The following is an 18,786-nucleotide window of genomic DNA, read 5'->3' as shown; positions in this document are numbered from 1 at the left end:
ATAATTATATAATATAACTTTGATAGATACAAATTACTACCTGAATAGGTTTAGATCACAACTTGGATACATAAGTACTGTGCTATTCTATTTGGTGATCATAGTAGTTATACTGCTCTTATAATGTAATCGTATAATTAATTAATCAATACATTTCTATCAATTCTATTGCTATTTAAAACAACATAAGGAAGATCATTATAATAAAAAAATGTTATTATCAGTTAAAGTTTAAAAGCAAGGACAATATATCAACATATACTTGCCTACATTTTGTAGGTTAACAACACTCTCCTTTGGCTATATCAATAAATGATATTCAATTCCATGATCTTTTTACACTCTAATCGTTAATCATGGGGCTTGACTAAGGTGCTAGGGGGAAACAATACACATCCACTATCTTGACAAACCTTGAGGCACTTCTCGAAACCATTCCTTTTTCTTTACTCTAGACAATGACATTCAAGGATTTATTGCATGTATTGAAAACCCAAAAATCCAAAGATAAAGACTCCATGAAAAATTGGATCCACAAATCTTTATAAAATAGTGACATTGACCAATTCTAAATTACGAGATTTAGGCCTACAATTCTAGGTCTAGTTTTATATCTTAATACAACACATTTCTTAATTCAATTATTTCAAATTATATATAGCTTTATCCAATTTAGATTCTAGCTTATCATAATTGCATTTTAGATCATATTGGAATGCGTGGCCTCCCAATGAGCATCACCTATATGCAATTAGTAGTGTTCAACTCATTCTAGTTGGATATAGAACACTACCCACAAAACATCCTCGATATATTCGACTTCAAAACTACAATAAGAAAACATTTATTATAAAATATTATAACTTGAAACCTGTTAAATATTTTATTATCCGCGCTTTTGGGTGGTCGGGTGGAAGACGTGGTCGTGGGAGGACTGAAGAAGAAGAATGTTGATGTCGCCTGCTTTTTCACGTAAGGAATTCCCCTGACTTCATGGTACACACTGATATTTTCTATTAACACTGTAACCACTTGTAGCACGCGTACACACTTTAATATAGAGAGGCATCACGAGTACACAAGGACTAATTGACCATTCAGTCTGCTGAGGCGGAGATTAAACAATTGGCACGTTGTTTGCAATTAGGGATATTCAGAGCTCCGAATATCAAATAACATTCCTACTGTTTACTTTGAACCTTCTGCAGATCAGAAGGCATTAGATATGTTCTTTTAGTTAGCAGAATAGTGTAAATGAAAAAGAAATTGAAATGAAGATACAAACAGTAGATGCAAAACACAAAGTGCAGAGATATTTTTTCGTGGTTCAGCAAACTTGCCTATGTTCACAGTTGAGCAGGGAAATTCTTCACTAATCACATTATACAAGATACATTTGAATACACTGCAGTTGTATATAAATCAAAGAACCAAAACACAGAATCCGCAAGGCTGACTTGACTTGTGAATCGGCTATGAATTGGCAAAGTGAAAAAACTCTTGGAATTTAGAAATTTAATGATTTAAAACTTATTTCATAGGGATGGAATGGGCTTGGCATTCCAAGCAATAGGCCATCTTTCTCAAGATAGATTTTGCCAAACCTTATGACCGGATTGAGTGGCCTTTCATCCTTGCAATGCTTTAGGCGCGTGGGCTTGGCCCTACTTTTTTGTAGTCAGTCCATATGCTTTTTGGGGATGCCTTTGCTTGCATCTCCATTAATGGCCGCCAATCTCAAGCCTTTGGGCTTTATTGTTCAATTCGACAAGGCTGCCCGTTGGCACCCTCTTTATATGTGTTGGCAGCCGAAGGTTTTGGTATTTGCTTGCAAATGCCATCTCACAAGGGCGGGTCTGTGGTATTTACCTACCGGATTCCCCTAATCAGCTTGTGAATGGTCATTTCGTAGATGACTCCTTCCTCACTCTCATTTAGGATGAAGAAAATGTTGCCTCTGCTTTGCAATGTCTTGACACATTCTGTCTTGCTTTAGGGTTTGCTATTCAGTGGCACAAAACCCTTTGCTACAGGCAGTCTTCCCTTCCCCATCTTGCTTGGCTTGGGCAATATCAATGGAAATGGATTCAACACGGGGAAGTTTTTTGTTTTTTGGGCATCCCTTTTGCCTTCCAAGGCTCAGCTGTTGAGCTCTGGAATGCGGTTCTTGCAAGAATAGAGAAGAAGCTGGAGTATTGGATCACCAAACCTCTCTCCCTTGCGGTCAAATTCCAGATTGTTCCAAAGTGTTGGCTGCCACCCATGTGTACTATTCCTCCTGTTGGGCTCCTTCAAAGGCCGCTTATCTCAAACTTGAGCACCTATTACGTGATTTCCTCTAGACGTCAGATGCTTCTCACCAGGGCTTTCATAGAGTTGCTTGGAATTTTTGCTATCTTCCCAAAGAGTCTGGTGGCCTAGGCTTGCTGTCCACCCAGAAGCAAGGTACTGCTTTATGTGCCAAATGGGTGATTCAAGCTCTTTCCGACAATGAAGCCTAAAAGATTTTGTTAAGACATTGCATTTCTTCAAGCTTTCCGGTTCACCAGCCAGCCTAAAAGGGGATTGGGTTTCAAACCCTTTTTGTCATCACTGAACCTATTTAGATTCAGGGCACTTTTGTTGCCAAGAGTATTTGGAAAGCCTAGGAAGTAGTTAAGCCCTGGCTTCACTGGGTTGGTAATGGGTTCAGAGATGGGCTCTCCATGAACCAACACAATCTCTGGTGATCACCATTATTTGCTATCCAAGGTGTTACCCTAGCTAAGGTGCATGGGGCTAGTGCTCTGCATTTTTTTAAACATGGCATAAGAACCCCTAAAGATCTTTTTTCCAGAGTTACTATGAGCTCACAGTTGTGGGAGGATATGAAAGTGCAATTCTGGCTCACTCGTCCAGATCGACAGACTTTTGATCTTCTAGTTTCTGTGGTGCCTCCACATTTGTTACATAAAGTGGGCATTCAGTCCTCTCGCCCTTGGTGGAAAGACTGGAAGTGGTATCCAGACACCCCGGTAACCAGCTATAAGCCTAGGTTGGGCTATCGATGGCTGGTTCCTCACGTGCCCATGGTTGAAGTTCTCAACCAATGATGGCATTTGCAATCTTCTCACCGTACTTGGAGTCATAGGTTCTCCACTATGTGGCAAGCCATTACTGAGCTTAAAATTGCGCATTTCGCTTGGTGTTTTCTTTTTTAGGGCTTGCCTTTGGGTCCCCGACAGCGGCATCTGGGTGTTCCTAACCCCTGTTGCCCTTTCTGTGGTCAACCAGAGACTTTTTTGTACATTTTTTGGTTCTATAGACGGGCTCAATGTTACTGGCGATGGATCCATGATCTCTTTTGCCCCTTCCGCCCAGAACCTTTCTCTTGTCATATGGTTTGAGATTGGAGATCTTATTTACCATTTGGAAAGATTACAATGCAGTTATTTATGCTAATAACACACTTGATATTAATGTTGCTATGTACGCTAAAGCATGTATTTATAACAATGTCATGTTGCAGATTCAAGTACAAACAAATAAAGTAGCTTTGGAGGTGGCTCGCCAATAGGAGCTTTTGGCTCATTGGGGAAATGCCCCATGTACGGTAGCTTGTGTTCTGCCAGATTTCGCCTCCGGCGATCAGACTCCTCGTGGTCACTGTCGAGGACGTAGTAGTTCTGCTTGCCGCTCTCACATGCCTTGCTCTCAGCCACACCGCTCTCCTAGCGGTGGTGCTTTTGGTCGGCACCGCTCTTCTGGAGGATCTGGTGGTCGACACTACTCTGCCTCGCCTCCTCGAAGGTCTGGCTCGGGGTGGTCCCCAATGGCTCCTCCTGTTGCGTTTGCTATCGGTTGGCCTTTTGCGCACTCAGACACCAAGTGGGTGTTTCCTCGGTTGGACTTAGCCATTTCTCCTCCTAGGCCTGAGGGAGAGAAAGATGAAGACAATGCTGCTGGTGCTGATGATGGATGGGCTCCCCCTGAGCCGTCTACTCACCCCACCCTTGGGTGGGGCTCTGATGATAAGGATCATCCTCCTTCTGCGCCAGCTTGAGGATTTTTTATATTTTCTGAATTTTTTTTGATGAATAGTTGATATCCGACCTTTGGCCGTATGAACTCGTGGGGTGATCTTGATTCCCTTGGCCCCTCTTTTTGTGAATATGTAACTTTATTGTATTTTTTAAAATATAAGGGACTATTCATCAAAAAACTTATTTCATGCACTTTTTATTGAAGATAACTTAAACACACTATAACATCATCAAATAGAAGTTAACATACATAAACAAGGAACATAAATGATAAATGATCATAAATCCATCACATACGTAAAATGTAAATTGTAGCTGAAGTAAATAGAAATCATAGGATCATATGAGTCATGGCATAGATATATAGAATTATAAATGTTTTCAAATCATAAATGTACGTAAGATGAAGATCCATAAAATCAATGACATCAAATCATAAATGTATGTCGGATGAAGATTCATGAAACATATGTCTATTTGTAAACAAAATGAAAAAACAAGTCTATCTGCTCAAGCTCTAGTTCAAGCCTCATCATCATCCTCAAGCTCCACAATAGCCTCAACCTCAGCCTCTGAGTATCCTATCTGCCTATTACAAAGGTGTCTAAGGTAGGTCTTGGAGGACTGATGAGCCATAGCCCTTGCATGTGAGATGGACTCATGAACAACATCAGTAGGACCTATGTCTGTGTGTGCGCATGTGCATCTGCTAGTGCCTGAATGTGTTCTAGTCTCCTCCTCTGCTAGAGCTAGAGCCTCAGCCTCTTTATCTATCTGATCAACCCACTCGTGGTCTTCCTCAGTGAAGACTGCATCGGTAGTCTCAGTGAGCAACTCTGACTCTAGATCAATCTCCTCCAGAATGATAAGAGAGGAGTGAGTGGCCATAATCTGTTTGGTCCTAAAACAGAGGTTGTAATGAACAAAGACAAGATCATTCAACCTCTGCACATACAACTTATTTCACCTCTTCGAGTCGATATGCTCGAATATGGACCAACTGCACTCACATCCAGAAGCGTTGCTAAGCGCTCACATCCAGAAGAGCTACTAGGTTGACTCAAACTGCGAAGGACAATAAGATTTGGGGTTGAGGGCCCAAACATTTGCCAACATCTATTTGAAACAAGGGAAAAGAAAAACAACTAGTCTCATGTACAAGTACGATTTTAAGGCCAAGTTGAAAATCAAAAACTAAAATGTATAACTTATAAGCCATAAACTTAATAGTTAACTTTAAGAATATATTATTTTTACCTGGTTGTAATGATGTCCGAGCATCTATGGCTATCCTGCTAGAGAAAATCACCCCTTATTATTGAATTTGTCTAGCTCAATGATTGTAGTTGAGGCACTGCCATCACTACTCATCCTTAGCATCATTGTATATAGGCCGGTTAGAACCTCCTCATCTGCCTTGAAGTTAGGATGGAAATGAAATGCTGAATTTAAGTAATAAGCTGCTGGATGGATGGGCATGTGGAGCTGATTCTGCCATCTCCTATCAATGATCCAAATGGGGGCATACTTCTCCTGCACTCTTGCATACTGGGCTCTAATGGCCTCCTTGGCCCTATCCATGCCCTCATATATGTAGCCCATAGAGGGCTTTTCCCCATCAACAGTTAGTGGGAGAGATACAAGGGGCTCATTGACCTGCATATAATGTAAAAAACAATTTGAGCCAAAACTTAAATATAAAACTTAAAGTAAAACTAAATCCTTAAACAATTAAATGATAAATAGTAATACTAAATGTTAAATTGTAAGAAATTTACCTTGATCATTTCTTTAGTAGGTGCCCAAAAATCATCCTCATCAAAGAGGCAATTCACCACATCTATCCTTGCAGTTGTTGTAGCATAGGAAGAGGAAGTCCACTCTTTCCCAACAAACATGCACCTCAATTCTTCCCTTGATGTCATCAAGGACTTAAGTGTGATGAAATTCGAGGCAAAACTCATGATGCCAAGACAAGCCAACTCCCTATCTCTCACTTATTTCCTCATTGTACTGAGGACAAATGCATGATTGTAGACAAACTTGCATATATTTTTGGCCCTTTCTACGCATGATTTGACTCTCTCAAGCTTACCAATGTCCTCCAACATGAGGTCAAGAATGTGCCGCACAAGGAGACCAAAATATTGTGGGGTGCCTCTCTATCAAATGTTTACCTGCAACAATTTTAAACTAATTAGAAATTTACACTTGTTAAGGAACTTAGAATTAGAAAAGTTCAAATAAATTTATTTTCAAAACTCGATAAGTTAAAACTTAAAACTTAAAAGTTTGTCTGCAGCAACATAACTTGTTGCATTATCCATCACCACCTGCACCACATTTTTTTCTCCCACCTCTGCTATGACTTTCTCAATAACCTCACATAAGTATGTAACATTTTTGACATCAGAGGAAGCATCAATAGATTTGAGGAACATGGCGAATCCTACAAAATTTTAATAGAGCAAAACTATTAATTACCATGTATCATCAACAAATCAAAATTTAAATTATTCAATCGCACTTCAGAATGCATGTAGGAAAGTAGAATGATCGATCAACTCCACAAGAAACAAGAAAAGTTGGGAGTGTTCTATTCCTCCTATCGATTCAACCATCAGTCATGATGGTGCAACTCTTTACTGTCCATTCCTTTCGGTAGCCCTCTAGCTCAAGCTTCATATCCTCTACCATTTCATCTAAATGGTAGCTACTTAACTCACCCTCAGTAGGGGCTTTAAACCCCGAACCATAAACAATTATGACATCTATCATACCTTGCCAATAAGGAGACCTATCACAAATAGGTTATGTTTAAAAATTTAGATGACAAATCATTATGTAATATGAATCTATGATTACACTAAATTAAAATTTAACTTTAAAGCTAAAGAAAACAAATAAAAAAGAATTAATTACCTGGCTATGATAAATGGAATGTTGCAAAAGTTCCAAAATTTGCAAATTCGTTTTCTGATGGCATCATGAATCTCCTTGTTCAAACCAATGCTCTCAAGTGAGGGTTGTGGGCCAGGACTAGTGTGTGGCACAAAGTCACTATCCAATTTGGACTTCTGCACTCTAGGTCCAAATGGAATAGAGTTAGAAATAGTATAAGAACGACTAGCAGTAGCAGTAGCAATAGCACTGGCAGTAGTAGAAGCACTACGACGAAAGGGAGGCCTAGAAGAACCTCTCTAACACAACCTGCAGATGCAGATGCAGGAGCATGGGAGCCAATAGCACTTAACTGTTCAAGTTGCTTTCCTTATTTAATTTCTCTTGTTCATATGCCTCTAATGCCACATAACAAAAACGTTTTGCCTCAATAGCTTGTTAAATGCACACGGTAACATCATGTCCAAGTATGACAGCAATATGGTGTTTGAATCTATAGATGCCACCAAATTTGTCTTTACAAAACATACATTTTGTTTGATGTTTTGTTCTTTTAGAAAAATCTTCAGTATATTCGCAAGCCTCATCCTTTCTAGGCATTATGGAAAATGAAAGTTAAGGTCGCTGCAATCACGATTCATGGCGATTCATGCCAAGAAATCAGCGATATGAGTGAATGATTCATGAAAAATTGCACAACATGTATCAAACCAGAAAATTGCTAGAATTGCTAAAATCTCGGCAATTCTGAGATCTTTGATATAAACACAACTTCAACTGGACTGTTGAATGTCCATCACAGAAGTGAAAGGGCAAATATAATTGGAGAGAAAACAATATGCTGTTGGGCTTGACACCCCCAATAATCTCCGACTCCCACTTGAAGACCAACTATGTTGTTTGGCAAATGGGTAGTTAAACGGTTACTAGTACGGATACGGTTGTGTCGTTTCTTTGGCACTATGTCGGGTATTATAAATGAGGCTTTCACTTATGTATTTGACATCATGGTATGAAACATTATTGTTATGTACAAAAAACATTTGATGAATGAATAGTATTTTACTTTATTGAAGCATTATGTATATATTTTTTTCTTGTTCACCTACGGGTTGAATATTTGGCGTCATTGCCAATTCTAATCTGGAGTAGTAGCAAATGGAAGGTCGAGGATAAATGAGAATAACAGTACCAGACAATCGGAAAATGAATGAGGACGATGAAAACGAATGAGGACAATGAAACATAAATCTTGGAAGGTGAGTGTGAGGCAACCCAGAACTTTCACATCTTGTACCGCATAAGCCTTGAAACCTTTGTACGGAGAGAAGCCATGGAGAATGAGGTTGCACCAAACAATATGTGGGGTGCTATGCACGCAAGCCCAACCACAGACAAATTCTTAGATTAACTTCCCCGTCTAATTGCACATGCATACCTGGCATAGAAGAGACGTAGGGAAGAAGTGGAACGAGAGGAATTCCTTCAAGAAACCATCAAGAATTTCTATGAGGAGAGAGATGCACGACGTCGCAAAACTGAACCATGAGCTTTTGAGCTGTGGTGTCAAGAGCACTCAAGAGTCTGTAACTGTCGCATGAGTTGACACATGTATATAGATTAAATAAATAAAGTGTTATGTTTTTTTTTAATATAATGGTACATGTCAAATGCCCAATCTCTTAAATAAAAATAGGAACTTGAGGGAGGATGTTGACGAATTACAATCTGTGCGGGGAGATTTAATCCAAGCCAAACGAAGGCGACGACTAAGACAACTTGCCGAAGAACGGACTTTGGGGCAGTTGGAGGAATCACCGAGTATGGTAGAGGGCACGGGAGGTGCAGGAACCACTGAAGGGTGCCATAGTTCGCTGAAACGATGAATACGGAGCAACGAGGAGTTGCTCGAGGAAACACGATGCATATTAATTGTGCTCGAGGAGACAAGGGAATAGTTTCTACATTCATCTCGTACACCACTACAAGAGGGAACCCGTGAAGTAGGAAAGGAGGCGAGGCCAACAGAAGACATCGAGGCACAAGAAAGTGTCGGAGGGACATTGCACGGTGGTCAGAGTAACCCAATGTCTTAGAAGCAAAAACTCCCAAAGTTCACAGGTGACAAGAAGGAAGATCCCATACGACATTGTCGTACATGTGAAACCATATGGACCACCAACTCGGTCACCGATGCAGATGAGTGGTTGAACCAGTTTCTAGTCAGCCTACGGGGAGTGGCGATGGATTGGTTCTTTGACATGGCTAAGGCGAAGATCACCACATGGGAGGATCTAAAGAAAGAATTTCAAGCAAAATTTCAACTGCTACAGGATGACAACGAGGTCGTCACTGAGATCTACAATTGTAAACAAGGAAAAAAGGAAACCGTACGAGCCTACAATTGAAGGCTGAAAGATCTTCTTAGTAGAATGGGTACTCAACCGATCGATGAACAATAGAAATGATGGTTGATAGAAGGACTTCGTAGGGTACTGAAAAGAAGGATGAAGATAGTCCCGCCCACATCGTACACCGATGCCTATGATCGTGCCATGAACTTGGAAAGTGAGGGCAAAATAACAAAGAAGAAGAAGAAGAAAAGTAAATCCTCATCCTCCTTTGAGAGCGACGAGTCCTCTAAAGAGGAAAACAGTGTAGACAGTGATGAGGAACCCAACAAGAAAGTACAGGCCCTCCAAAAGGACTTGGAGCATATGCGGAAGGAGTTCAAATCCATGAAGAGAACCACTAGCCGTACGGATGAGGGAGAAATCTGGTGTATGGATTGTAAAGAGAAAGGACACACAAACGGAGCGTGCCCTAAAAAGGCAATATGCAATATTTGTCAGGTCTTAGGTTATTCTACGAAGGAGTGCCTGTTCAACATGAAGACAAGAAGCCAACAAATACTCTTCACACAAGAACAACCATCCACCTTTGGCACTAATAATGAGACACAGGGCAACAACAATGCCACATTCGACGGCTATAGAAACAATCGTCGAGGGGGACAGGGCGGAAATGACAACAAGAATCGGATATAGTATGATTCCAAGGGAAGGCTAATAATCCAATGCCATGCATGTAACCAATGGGGCCACTTTGCCAGAGATTGCTTGAAGAATGACACTCCTCAAAAATTGTGTCGATGGTGTGGTCTTGGGGACCACGAAGACGCCAACTGCCCAAAACAAGTGAACCTCCTTAACATTGACGAGGAGAAAATTCTTGTTCTCACCTGCAACTAGGCCAAGCACGAACCTATCCTGATCCCTGCATGGAGAAGTAGAAATTGCAGGAGGCACGAGAAGAAATAGAAAGGGCAATGAAGGATACAAAAGATATCAAAGATACTACTCCTGGACGATTGGAGGGGGAGAAAAACTTGGTGAATCAAATGCTGCAAATGGAGGTGCCCATTAGACTTCAAGACTTCTTACAAACGGGACCACAATTAAGGACAACATTATTAAATGCCTACACAAACCCATCGGAGATGAAGGAACAACCAACTATACTCCCATGTTGCTTAGAGTGAGCAATGGCCATCACCCAACAGTGGTCGAGATGGGAATCCTCGAAACCATCCTAATGGACACCATCGTGGATGGTGGGTCCAAGGTGAACGTTCTCCCTGAGGAGACAAGGAAGAAATTGGGCAAGCCTACCCTGTGGCTGCCCATATTCAACCTGCTCAGCGCCGACCAGCAGGGGATAAAGCCCCTAGGGACACTGGTGGCTCAACAAGTAACCATTGGGACGCAACCGTTTGTGTTGGATTTCGTGGTGATTCCCTTGAAAAAAAAGGGATATGATGCCATTCTTGGAAGAGGATGCCTGGTGGCAGCCAAGGTGAATCACAATTGGAAGAAAAATATTTTGACGATGGAAAGTGGAGGGTGGAAGTTTGCTATTGATCTCCAAACTTAGATGGTAAGTGAAGAAATGACATCGTCGTCAAAGTCCGAGTCAGACAGGGAACATTGGATGGATGAAGGAAGAACCTGTATGGATTCAAACGACAAAGGCATTTTGGAGTTAGAGGAATGTTCGGGAGATGAGACCAGTTCAATGAATGGACATTTTCATTGTCAAATGGAAGACTATGAGCTCTTTCATTCTTACATGCTTGGCATCGGGGAACTTGAAGATGAGGAGGCATTTCCACCAGAGTTTGGGGAATACAAAGACGACAACGCGGAGATCAACGAGAGTCCCACTTATTGCTTTGAAGAGCCGTTAGTGGAGGCTACCAATCTTGGCGACGTGGAGAATCTGAGGAACATACTTGTGGGAGATGACTAGAACCCTGTACTCAAGGCGGCAACATTTAAATTCTTTATGGAGTATAAAGATGTATTTGCTTGGACTAACGATTTAAAAGGGGTCCCGCCAGAGATGTGTGTCCATCGCATACCTTTGGTACCCGGAGCCATACCTGTGCGGAAGCAACCATACAGAATGAACAAGAACTATGCAGCACGCTTAGATGAGGAAATACAATAAATGTTGAAAGCCAACATAATATTCAAGGTCCAAACAAGCGAGTGGGTGTTACCGATTGTGATATCCATGAAGAAAGACAGGATCCAAATTCGAATATGTGTGGACTTCCGGTGCCTGAATGTGATCAAAATAAAAGCTCCCTTCCCAATCTCGTTCACCGACACAATTCTGGAAGAAGTGGCAGAATACGAGACGTATTCCTTCATGAATGGATTCTTTGGCTATAACTAGGTCTCCATTGCTGAAGAAGATAAACTGAAAACTACCTTTGTGGTGAAGGATGGAGTATATGCTTACAACCAAATGCCCTTCGGATTGTGTAATGCACTTGCTACATTTCAAAGGATTATTTTACACATATTTGACAAAATATCAGTAGGCAACTTCCGAGCATTTTTGGATGATTGGTCCATCTTCAGTGGACAAGACAACCACTCGAAGGCACTCCAGGAATGTATGGAGAGGTGTTGGCGGGCAAGGCTAGCGTTGAATCCTAAAAAGTGTCGGTTCATGGTTCCTCAAGGCAAACTACATGGGCATATTGTTTGCAAGTCAAGATTGAAGACCGACCCAGACAAAGTAAGGGTGATTGTGGAAATGGAAGCCCTGACGGAGGTAACTAGAGTCAAGTCTTTTCTCGGGCACATTGGATACTATAGACGGTTCATAAAGAACTATGCCCGAATTGCTCTTCCCCTCGACAAGTTGACAAGGAAGGGAGAACCATACATCTGGAGCTTTGAGCAGGAGACTACCTTCATAGAACTGAAGAATAGATTGTTGGGGGCACCCATATTGGCATATCCAAATTGGGACAAGAAGTTCCACATCCACGTAGACGCCTCTAACTTTGCCGTAGGTGCAATGTTGGCGCAAATTGGCGACCATGGCCTGGATTACCCAGTATATTTCGCAAGCCGACTACTTTCAAAAGCCGAGAAGAATTACAACACCACTGAAAGGGAGGCCCTGGGGATGGTGTACTCTGTACAAAAATTTTGACATTACCTCTTGGCTACACCATTCAACTTTTACGTGGACCACCAGGTGTTGATGTATGTTGAACAAACCAATTATCCAAGGAAGGATTAGTCAATGGTTGTTACTACTATAGGAATTCACCTTCACTATTATTGTGCGACCCGGGAAGAGTCATGTCATTGCGGACCAGCTCTTCTGAATTAGGTTCAGAGAGCCACTGGAAGGGGTCAATGATGATTTTCCGGATGCACACTTGTTTAGAATTGCCATTCTTCCGAGATCGTACAAGTCTATTGTGGAATATATATCCACATCTCAATTTTCGAGGGAGATGCTGCCAGGCGAATGATGGAAGCTAGTATTAAGGAGCCAAACTTTCCAATTGATAAATGGTCTCCTATATAAGATGGGTCCAGACCAAGTACTAAGGCGATGCGTAATAGAAGAGGAAGTGCAGAGTGTTCTATAGGAAGCACATAAAGGTCCAGTAGGCGGCCACATGGGACCCGACACAACAGCTAGGAAGGTCCTGCTTGTTGGGTTACGGTGGCCCACACTTTACAATGATGCACGAGAATGGGTGTTAAGCTGCGAATTGCAATACATGCTAGAGAGCCGGCAAACCACTCAAGAGGGACTTCATGCCATTAAACCCGTCCCACGCCTAGAAGTTGTTTGAACGTTGGGGACTGGACTTCATGAGTCCGCTGAAGGAGAGTAGGGTCCGGCGTTGCCGATACGCAGTGGTGGCCACTGAGTATTTAACAAAATGGGTAGAGGTGCGGGCACTATCCGACAACTCTGCAATAAGTACGATAAAGTTTTTGTATGAACAGATCATCACACGGTATGGCATACCCATCCAGTTGACAAGTGACAGAGGGGGTCACTTTTTTGAATCATGTGATCAAATTACTAACAACAAAATTCAAGATTTTTCATTTGTTGTCAAGTTCGTATTATCCATGAGCTAATGGCCAGGTTGAAGTGACAAACAAAATTCTCGTGGCCAGCATATATAAATCATAGGGAGTAGAACAAGCAAATTAAGAGGAAAAATTGCCCTCGGCACTGTGGGCCTACCGCACAACATTCAAAGTACAATTGGACAGATGCCGTTCTATTTAATGTTTGGCCAAGAAGCCATGGTACTAGCTAAATTCACGGTCCCGAGCCTCTAGATTGCAATTGAAAATAGACTCGGAGATATGGAGAGTCTACGAGAACGCCTATATCAATTGAACAAATTAGATGAATGAAGATTAACAGTGCAATGGGTGACGGAGGTAGGACAGACTTGTCGAAAGACATGGCACAACAAATATTTGAAAGGAACAAAGTTCTAGCCAGGCCAACTAGTGCTTTAGTAAAATGGCCGCAATGAGATAAAACTGGAGAAATTCAAGTTCAAATGGCTTGGACCATATAAAATTAGAGAAGTAGGTGACAATGGTTCTATAAAACTATGGACCTTAGACGGGTGAGAAATCCTTGATGCTATCGATGGCTCGGAGCTAAAAATTTACCATGAATGACAAGAAGGTGAGGTAAGGGGTAGCCAAAAATTAGACTTAGGAATTTTTTTTTTAGTAAAAGAAAAACTAAAAAAAAGACTAAAAAAACAAAAACAAAAAGAAGAGATGCGGAAATGTCCCGTGGACATATGTGGCCGTGGACATCAAGTGTCTCGCGAACACGTGGCCGTGGAGTTATGTGTCGTGTGGAACAAGACAAAGAAAACCTCCCGCAGAAAGGAAACAAAACTCACCATGGAGAATAAAAAGACCACCTACGGAGCAAAACAAAGAAATAAGAAGCATGTGTGACAAGGGAAAGCATAGATCAAGGGAAAAAGGTTTGCGGTGAGGTTGAGAGGTCTGCAGTTCGCAAAAGAGTGAGAGGGGTAACCGTAGTCAGGGGAGAAGTTCGCTATTCGCCAAGAAGTGCAAAATTCTACAATCACAACAAAGAAAGAAAGAAAAACAGCGAAGGAAGAAGTTCGCCATTTGCCAGTGGAGAAGAAGCAAGGTCCATGTGTAAAAGGAAAAGGTAGCTGGAGTAAATACATTTAATGGTTGTGATGGCGACTGGCAATCTTTTGACAACAAGACAGTCTTTGAAGGTAAATAACGGGTTCTGCAGAAGGTTGAAAGGGAAAAGTGTTCGTCCATCTGCGAAAACCAGTGCTGTTCGGAGAAGCATTGCCGAGGAGAAGCAAAAACCTAACCCTTTTTTTTGTTTCGGTCACAATGAAAGACAACACAAGAGATCGTTAATATGCAGTCGACAGGGAAAAGAAGATAGTGGAAAGATCAATTAAAGAAAAATAGTATGGAAAAAAAGTGAGTGTTGGCTTCAAGAGTCCGTGTTGCAGGGCCGATAGCATTGAGCAACAAGAAACAGAAGGTGAAGGCCGATCTGTCACATCTCATAGTTTAGTTCGAAGGGTTGAATGGCAGTGAGTGCCAGAGATGGTGGCAAGAAACGACGGACACAGACCTAGTCAAGCAAATTCGGATCTACGCGCAAATACATTGGGCAATACAACTCCCAGTATTTTCCATTAGGTTGTTTGAGATGATCCTAAGAACCATGATCAAAACGTACAATAGGAACAATCGAACAAGCACGTTTGTAGACAAGAAGCATCAGATGACGGTCTCCTTCAAAGCTCGAGATTTCAGTAGGGTACTTGCATTCCTGGCCAAGGTCGCAAAGTGGTGACCACGAACCACAAATTGCCACAAGAATACAAGGAGTATTGGGTAAAATTGGTAGGACGCGACCTTACAGTAGAGGAATTTGAGGTCGTTGTAAAAGGTACTAAGAGTTGAGGACTACGGGGAGATTTCATCCAAGAGGGCCATTGGAGATGTATTATGGATGTAATAAAAAGTAGGTTAACTAGGGTGAATAGGGCCTCAGATATCACCCTGCCTCAGATTACATTCATGAACGATATCATGAATGGTACTGTGTATGATTGGGCCACCATCCTTGCAGATAGAATGGAGGAGTTCATGACATTACAACATCAGACGTTTTATATATCGCATCATGCCATTAGTTTGTTTCTGGAAGCAACCCTGCATCAAATTCCTGTCGACAATTTTGAAGTCCAACCAAGAGGGAAATTGGGGCCAAAAGAACCCCTAGTATTCTACTAGAGGCATTTGGACACGAGTGACACAGTAGCTGGTCAGAAGAGGGTATTGCAGGGTTTGGATGTGTACAGTGACACAGATAGCGGAAGGGAGGAGACCACAGAGGGTAGTGGGACCGATTCAGAGGAAGAGAGTATGTCGGCAGAGGTTGCGAACGATGCGACAATTGGAGGGTCCACACTTTTCACTCCTCCCCAGTTGTCGACTTCGGCACACTTGTTAGCCACCACCTTGCTTATTCCTCTGTTTGGCCAGAGGCATGCGCTAGTTATCATGACTCCACCTATGGCCACAACATGAACCACAGATGTTATAAATCCACGGAACATTTCAGTAGATCTAGTTGCACCAGACTTAGTAGCAGTAGTGCCAATAGCAGGGTTAGTGGAGATGCTGGCACTAGAACCCAAACCTCAAGTTCGACTAGATGTGATTGGATCTGATGTTGTTGTCAACATATCTTCATCCTTGTTGGCCCAACCTACTCACCTAGCATAGCCAACCCGACTAGAGGTCGAGAGTATTGAGATGACCCAAACAACACAACTGTAGACAACACAACCAAAGAAGGTTGAGGTGATGGATCGAGCTAGTGTATTCTTGAGATAGCAGTTCCGACTCATTCCTGCAGAGGTTGGTTCCTCCATTCAGTCACTGAGGGAGGGAGAGGTATCCCCTGGAGTAGCTGCCATTCTAGCGCCACGAGAGTAGGGAGTACCATAGTTCGAGGATGCGCCCGGAGATGAGGAGGCCGCACCGGATGTGGACGTGGCTACTACAGAAGAGGCTGAGATGGATACAGATATGGAGCATGATGTTGACATTGAGGACATAGAGGATTATGGGTTGGATGAGGAGAGATGCAGGCATAATCAGAGCCATGGAGGTTGTGCTGGAGAGAGGTCGAATTGTTGATGGATCATCAACAAATTAGCAATCAATAAATCAAAATTTAAATTATTCAATCACACTTCACAATGCATGTAGGAAAGTAGAATAATTGATCACCTCCACAGGAAACAAGAAATTAGGAAGTTTTCTATTCCTCCTATCCGTTCAACCATCAGTCATGATGGTGCAGCCCTTTACTGTCCATTCCTATCAATGGCCCTCTAGCTCAAGCTTCATATTCTCTACCATTTCATCTAAGCGGTAGCTACTCAACTCACCCTCAGTAGGGGCTTTAAACCCTGAACCACAAACAATTATGACATCTATCATGCCTTGCCAATAAGGAGACCTGTCACAAATAGATTATGTTTAGAAATTTAGATGACAAATCTTTATGTAATATGAATCTATGATTACACTAATAGAAATAATTAAAATTTAACTTTAAACTTAAAGAAAACAAATAAAAAAGAATTAATTAACTGGTTGCGATAAATGGAATGTTGCAAAAGTTCCAAAATTTGCAAATTTGTTTTCTGATAGCATCATGAATCTCCTTGTTCAAACCAATGCTCTCAAGTGAGGGTTGTGTGCTAGGAGTAGTGCGTGGCACAAAGTAACTATCCAATTTGGACTTCTACACTCTAGGTCCAAATGGAATAGAGCTAGACTTAGTATAAGAATGACTAGCAGTAGCAATAGCACTAGTAGTAGCAGAAGCACTACGACGAAAGGGAGGCTTGGAAGAACCCTCTCTAACACAACCTGCAGATGCAGATGCGGGAGCATAGGAGCCAATAGGACTTAACTGTTCAAGTTGCTTTTCTTATTTAACTTATCTTGTTTATATGCCTCTAATGCGACATGACAAAAACGTTTTGCCTCAATAGCTTGTTGAATGCACACGGTAACATCATGTCCAGGTATGACAGCAATATGGTGTTTGAATCTATAGATGCTACCAAAATTTATGTCTTTACAAAACATACATTTTGTTTGATGTTCTGGTCTTTTAGAAAATTTGTCGGTATATTCCCAAGCCTCATCCTTTCTAGGCATTGTGGAATATGAAAGTTAAGGTTGCTGCAATCATGCTTCATGGCGATTCATGCCAAAAAAATCAGCGATATGAGTCAACAATTCATGAAAAATTTGCACAACATGTATCAAATCGGAAAATTGCTAGAATTGCGGCAATTTTGGGATCTTTGATATAAATACAACTTCAACTGGACTGTTGAATGTTCATCACAGAAGTGAAAGGGCAAATATAATTGGAGAGAAAACAATATGGCTGTTGGGCTTGACACCACCAATAATCTCCCACTTGAAGATCAACTACTGCTGTAACAAAGTCATTCTCCTACTCTGATCCTTGTTATTACATGCTAGAAAGACCGAGAGAAGCTTGACAAAACTCAAACTTCTCATGTGTAACAACCTTTGTGAGAGCATCAGTTGGATTCACCTTGGTGTCAATCTTGACAACTTGAAGCTTGCCTTCTTGAACCACATTCCGAGTATAGTGATAACGCAAGTTGACATGCTTAGAATGACATTGAGTGTATGATGTTTGGTTGTAAATATTGCATTGTTGCTGTCACAAAACATAGTATAATCTGATTGCTTCAGTCCCAATTCTTTGAATATAATATTTAACAATACCATCTCCTCTGCCCCCTCAAAGAAAGCCATATATTCAGCCTCTGTGGATGATTGTGCAACTGTATGTTACAATTTAGAACCTGAACTAATAGCTGCCCCATCAAATGTGAAAACATAACTGGAAGTAGATCTTCATTTGTCTAAATCTCCACCAAGATTCGAACCTACGAATCCCTGCAATTGTGTCTCTTGTGTAAAACATAAATCAAAATCAGAAGTACCTCTAAGGTATCTCAGGAACCATTTAATAGCCTCTCAGTGTTACTGGGATTACTCATAAATTTGCTTATTACACAAATTAGAATACAAACGGAAATGAGAAGCTAGAGGAATACAAACCGGCTTAGCTTCTAACATACCGAATCGGTCCAATACCTTTTCAATGTATTGCTTTTGAGATGACCGGATTTTCTTCTTTTGTATATCCCTTAAAATGGCCATTTCAAGTATTCTCCTGGCTGCTCCCAAATCCTTCATGGCAAATCTGTTAGCTAATTGTTTCTTTAGCTCATGAATAGTCCTTATGCTAGTGCCGGTTACTAGCATATCATCCACATAAACTAGAAGTTTTTGACAAAATCCCCATTAGTCAACCGTTTAAAACAAACACATGGATCAGCTTTGGAGCATACAAACTAATGCTCAATCATAAA

At 41.4% G+C, this 18,786-nt stretch overlaps 1 protein-coding gene across 1 annotated transcript in view; it reads left to right on the top strand.

The window, feature by feature from the left end:
• Positions 1-816: 816 nt before the first annotated feature.
• The window catches only part of CRR7 (chlororespiratory reduction 7), a 150,265-nt gene continuing 132,295 nt past the window's right edge, over positions 817-18,786 (top strand). The window contains exon 1 of the mRNA XM_089804330.1: positions 817-972. Coding sequence (XP_089660456.1) covers positions 948-972 — 25 coding nt within the window. The 5' untranslated portion in view covers positions 817-947. The remainder of the gene's footprint in view (positions 973-18,786) is intronic.

Source organism: Cupressus sempervirens, chromosome 10 (assembly GCF_028749045.1).
Source record: "Cupressus sempervirens isolate cs-2001-9-10 chromosome 10, ASM2874904v1, whole genome shotgun sequence".
Classification (NCBI taxonomy): Eukaryota; Viridiplantae; Streptophyta; class Pinopsida; order Cupressales; family Cupressaceae; genus Cupressus; species Cupressus sempervirens.
Note: the sequence above shows the minus strand (reverse complement) of the source record. Positions and strands in the feature narration are given on the sequence as shown.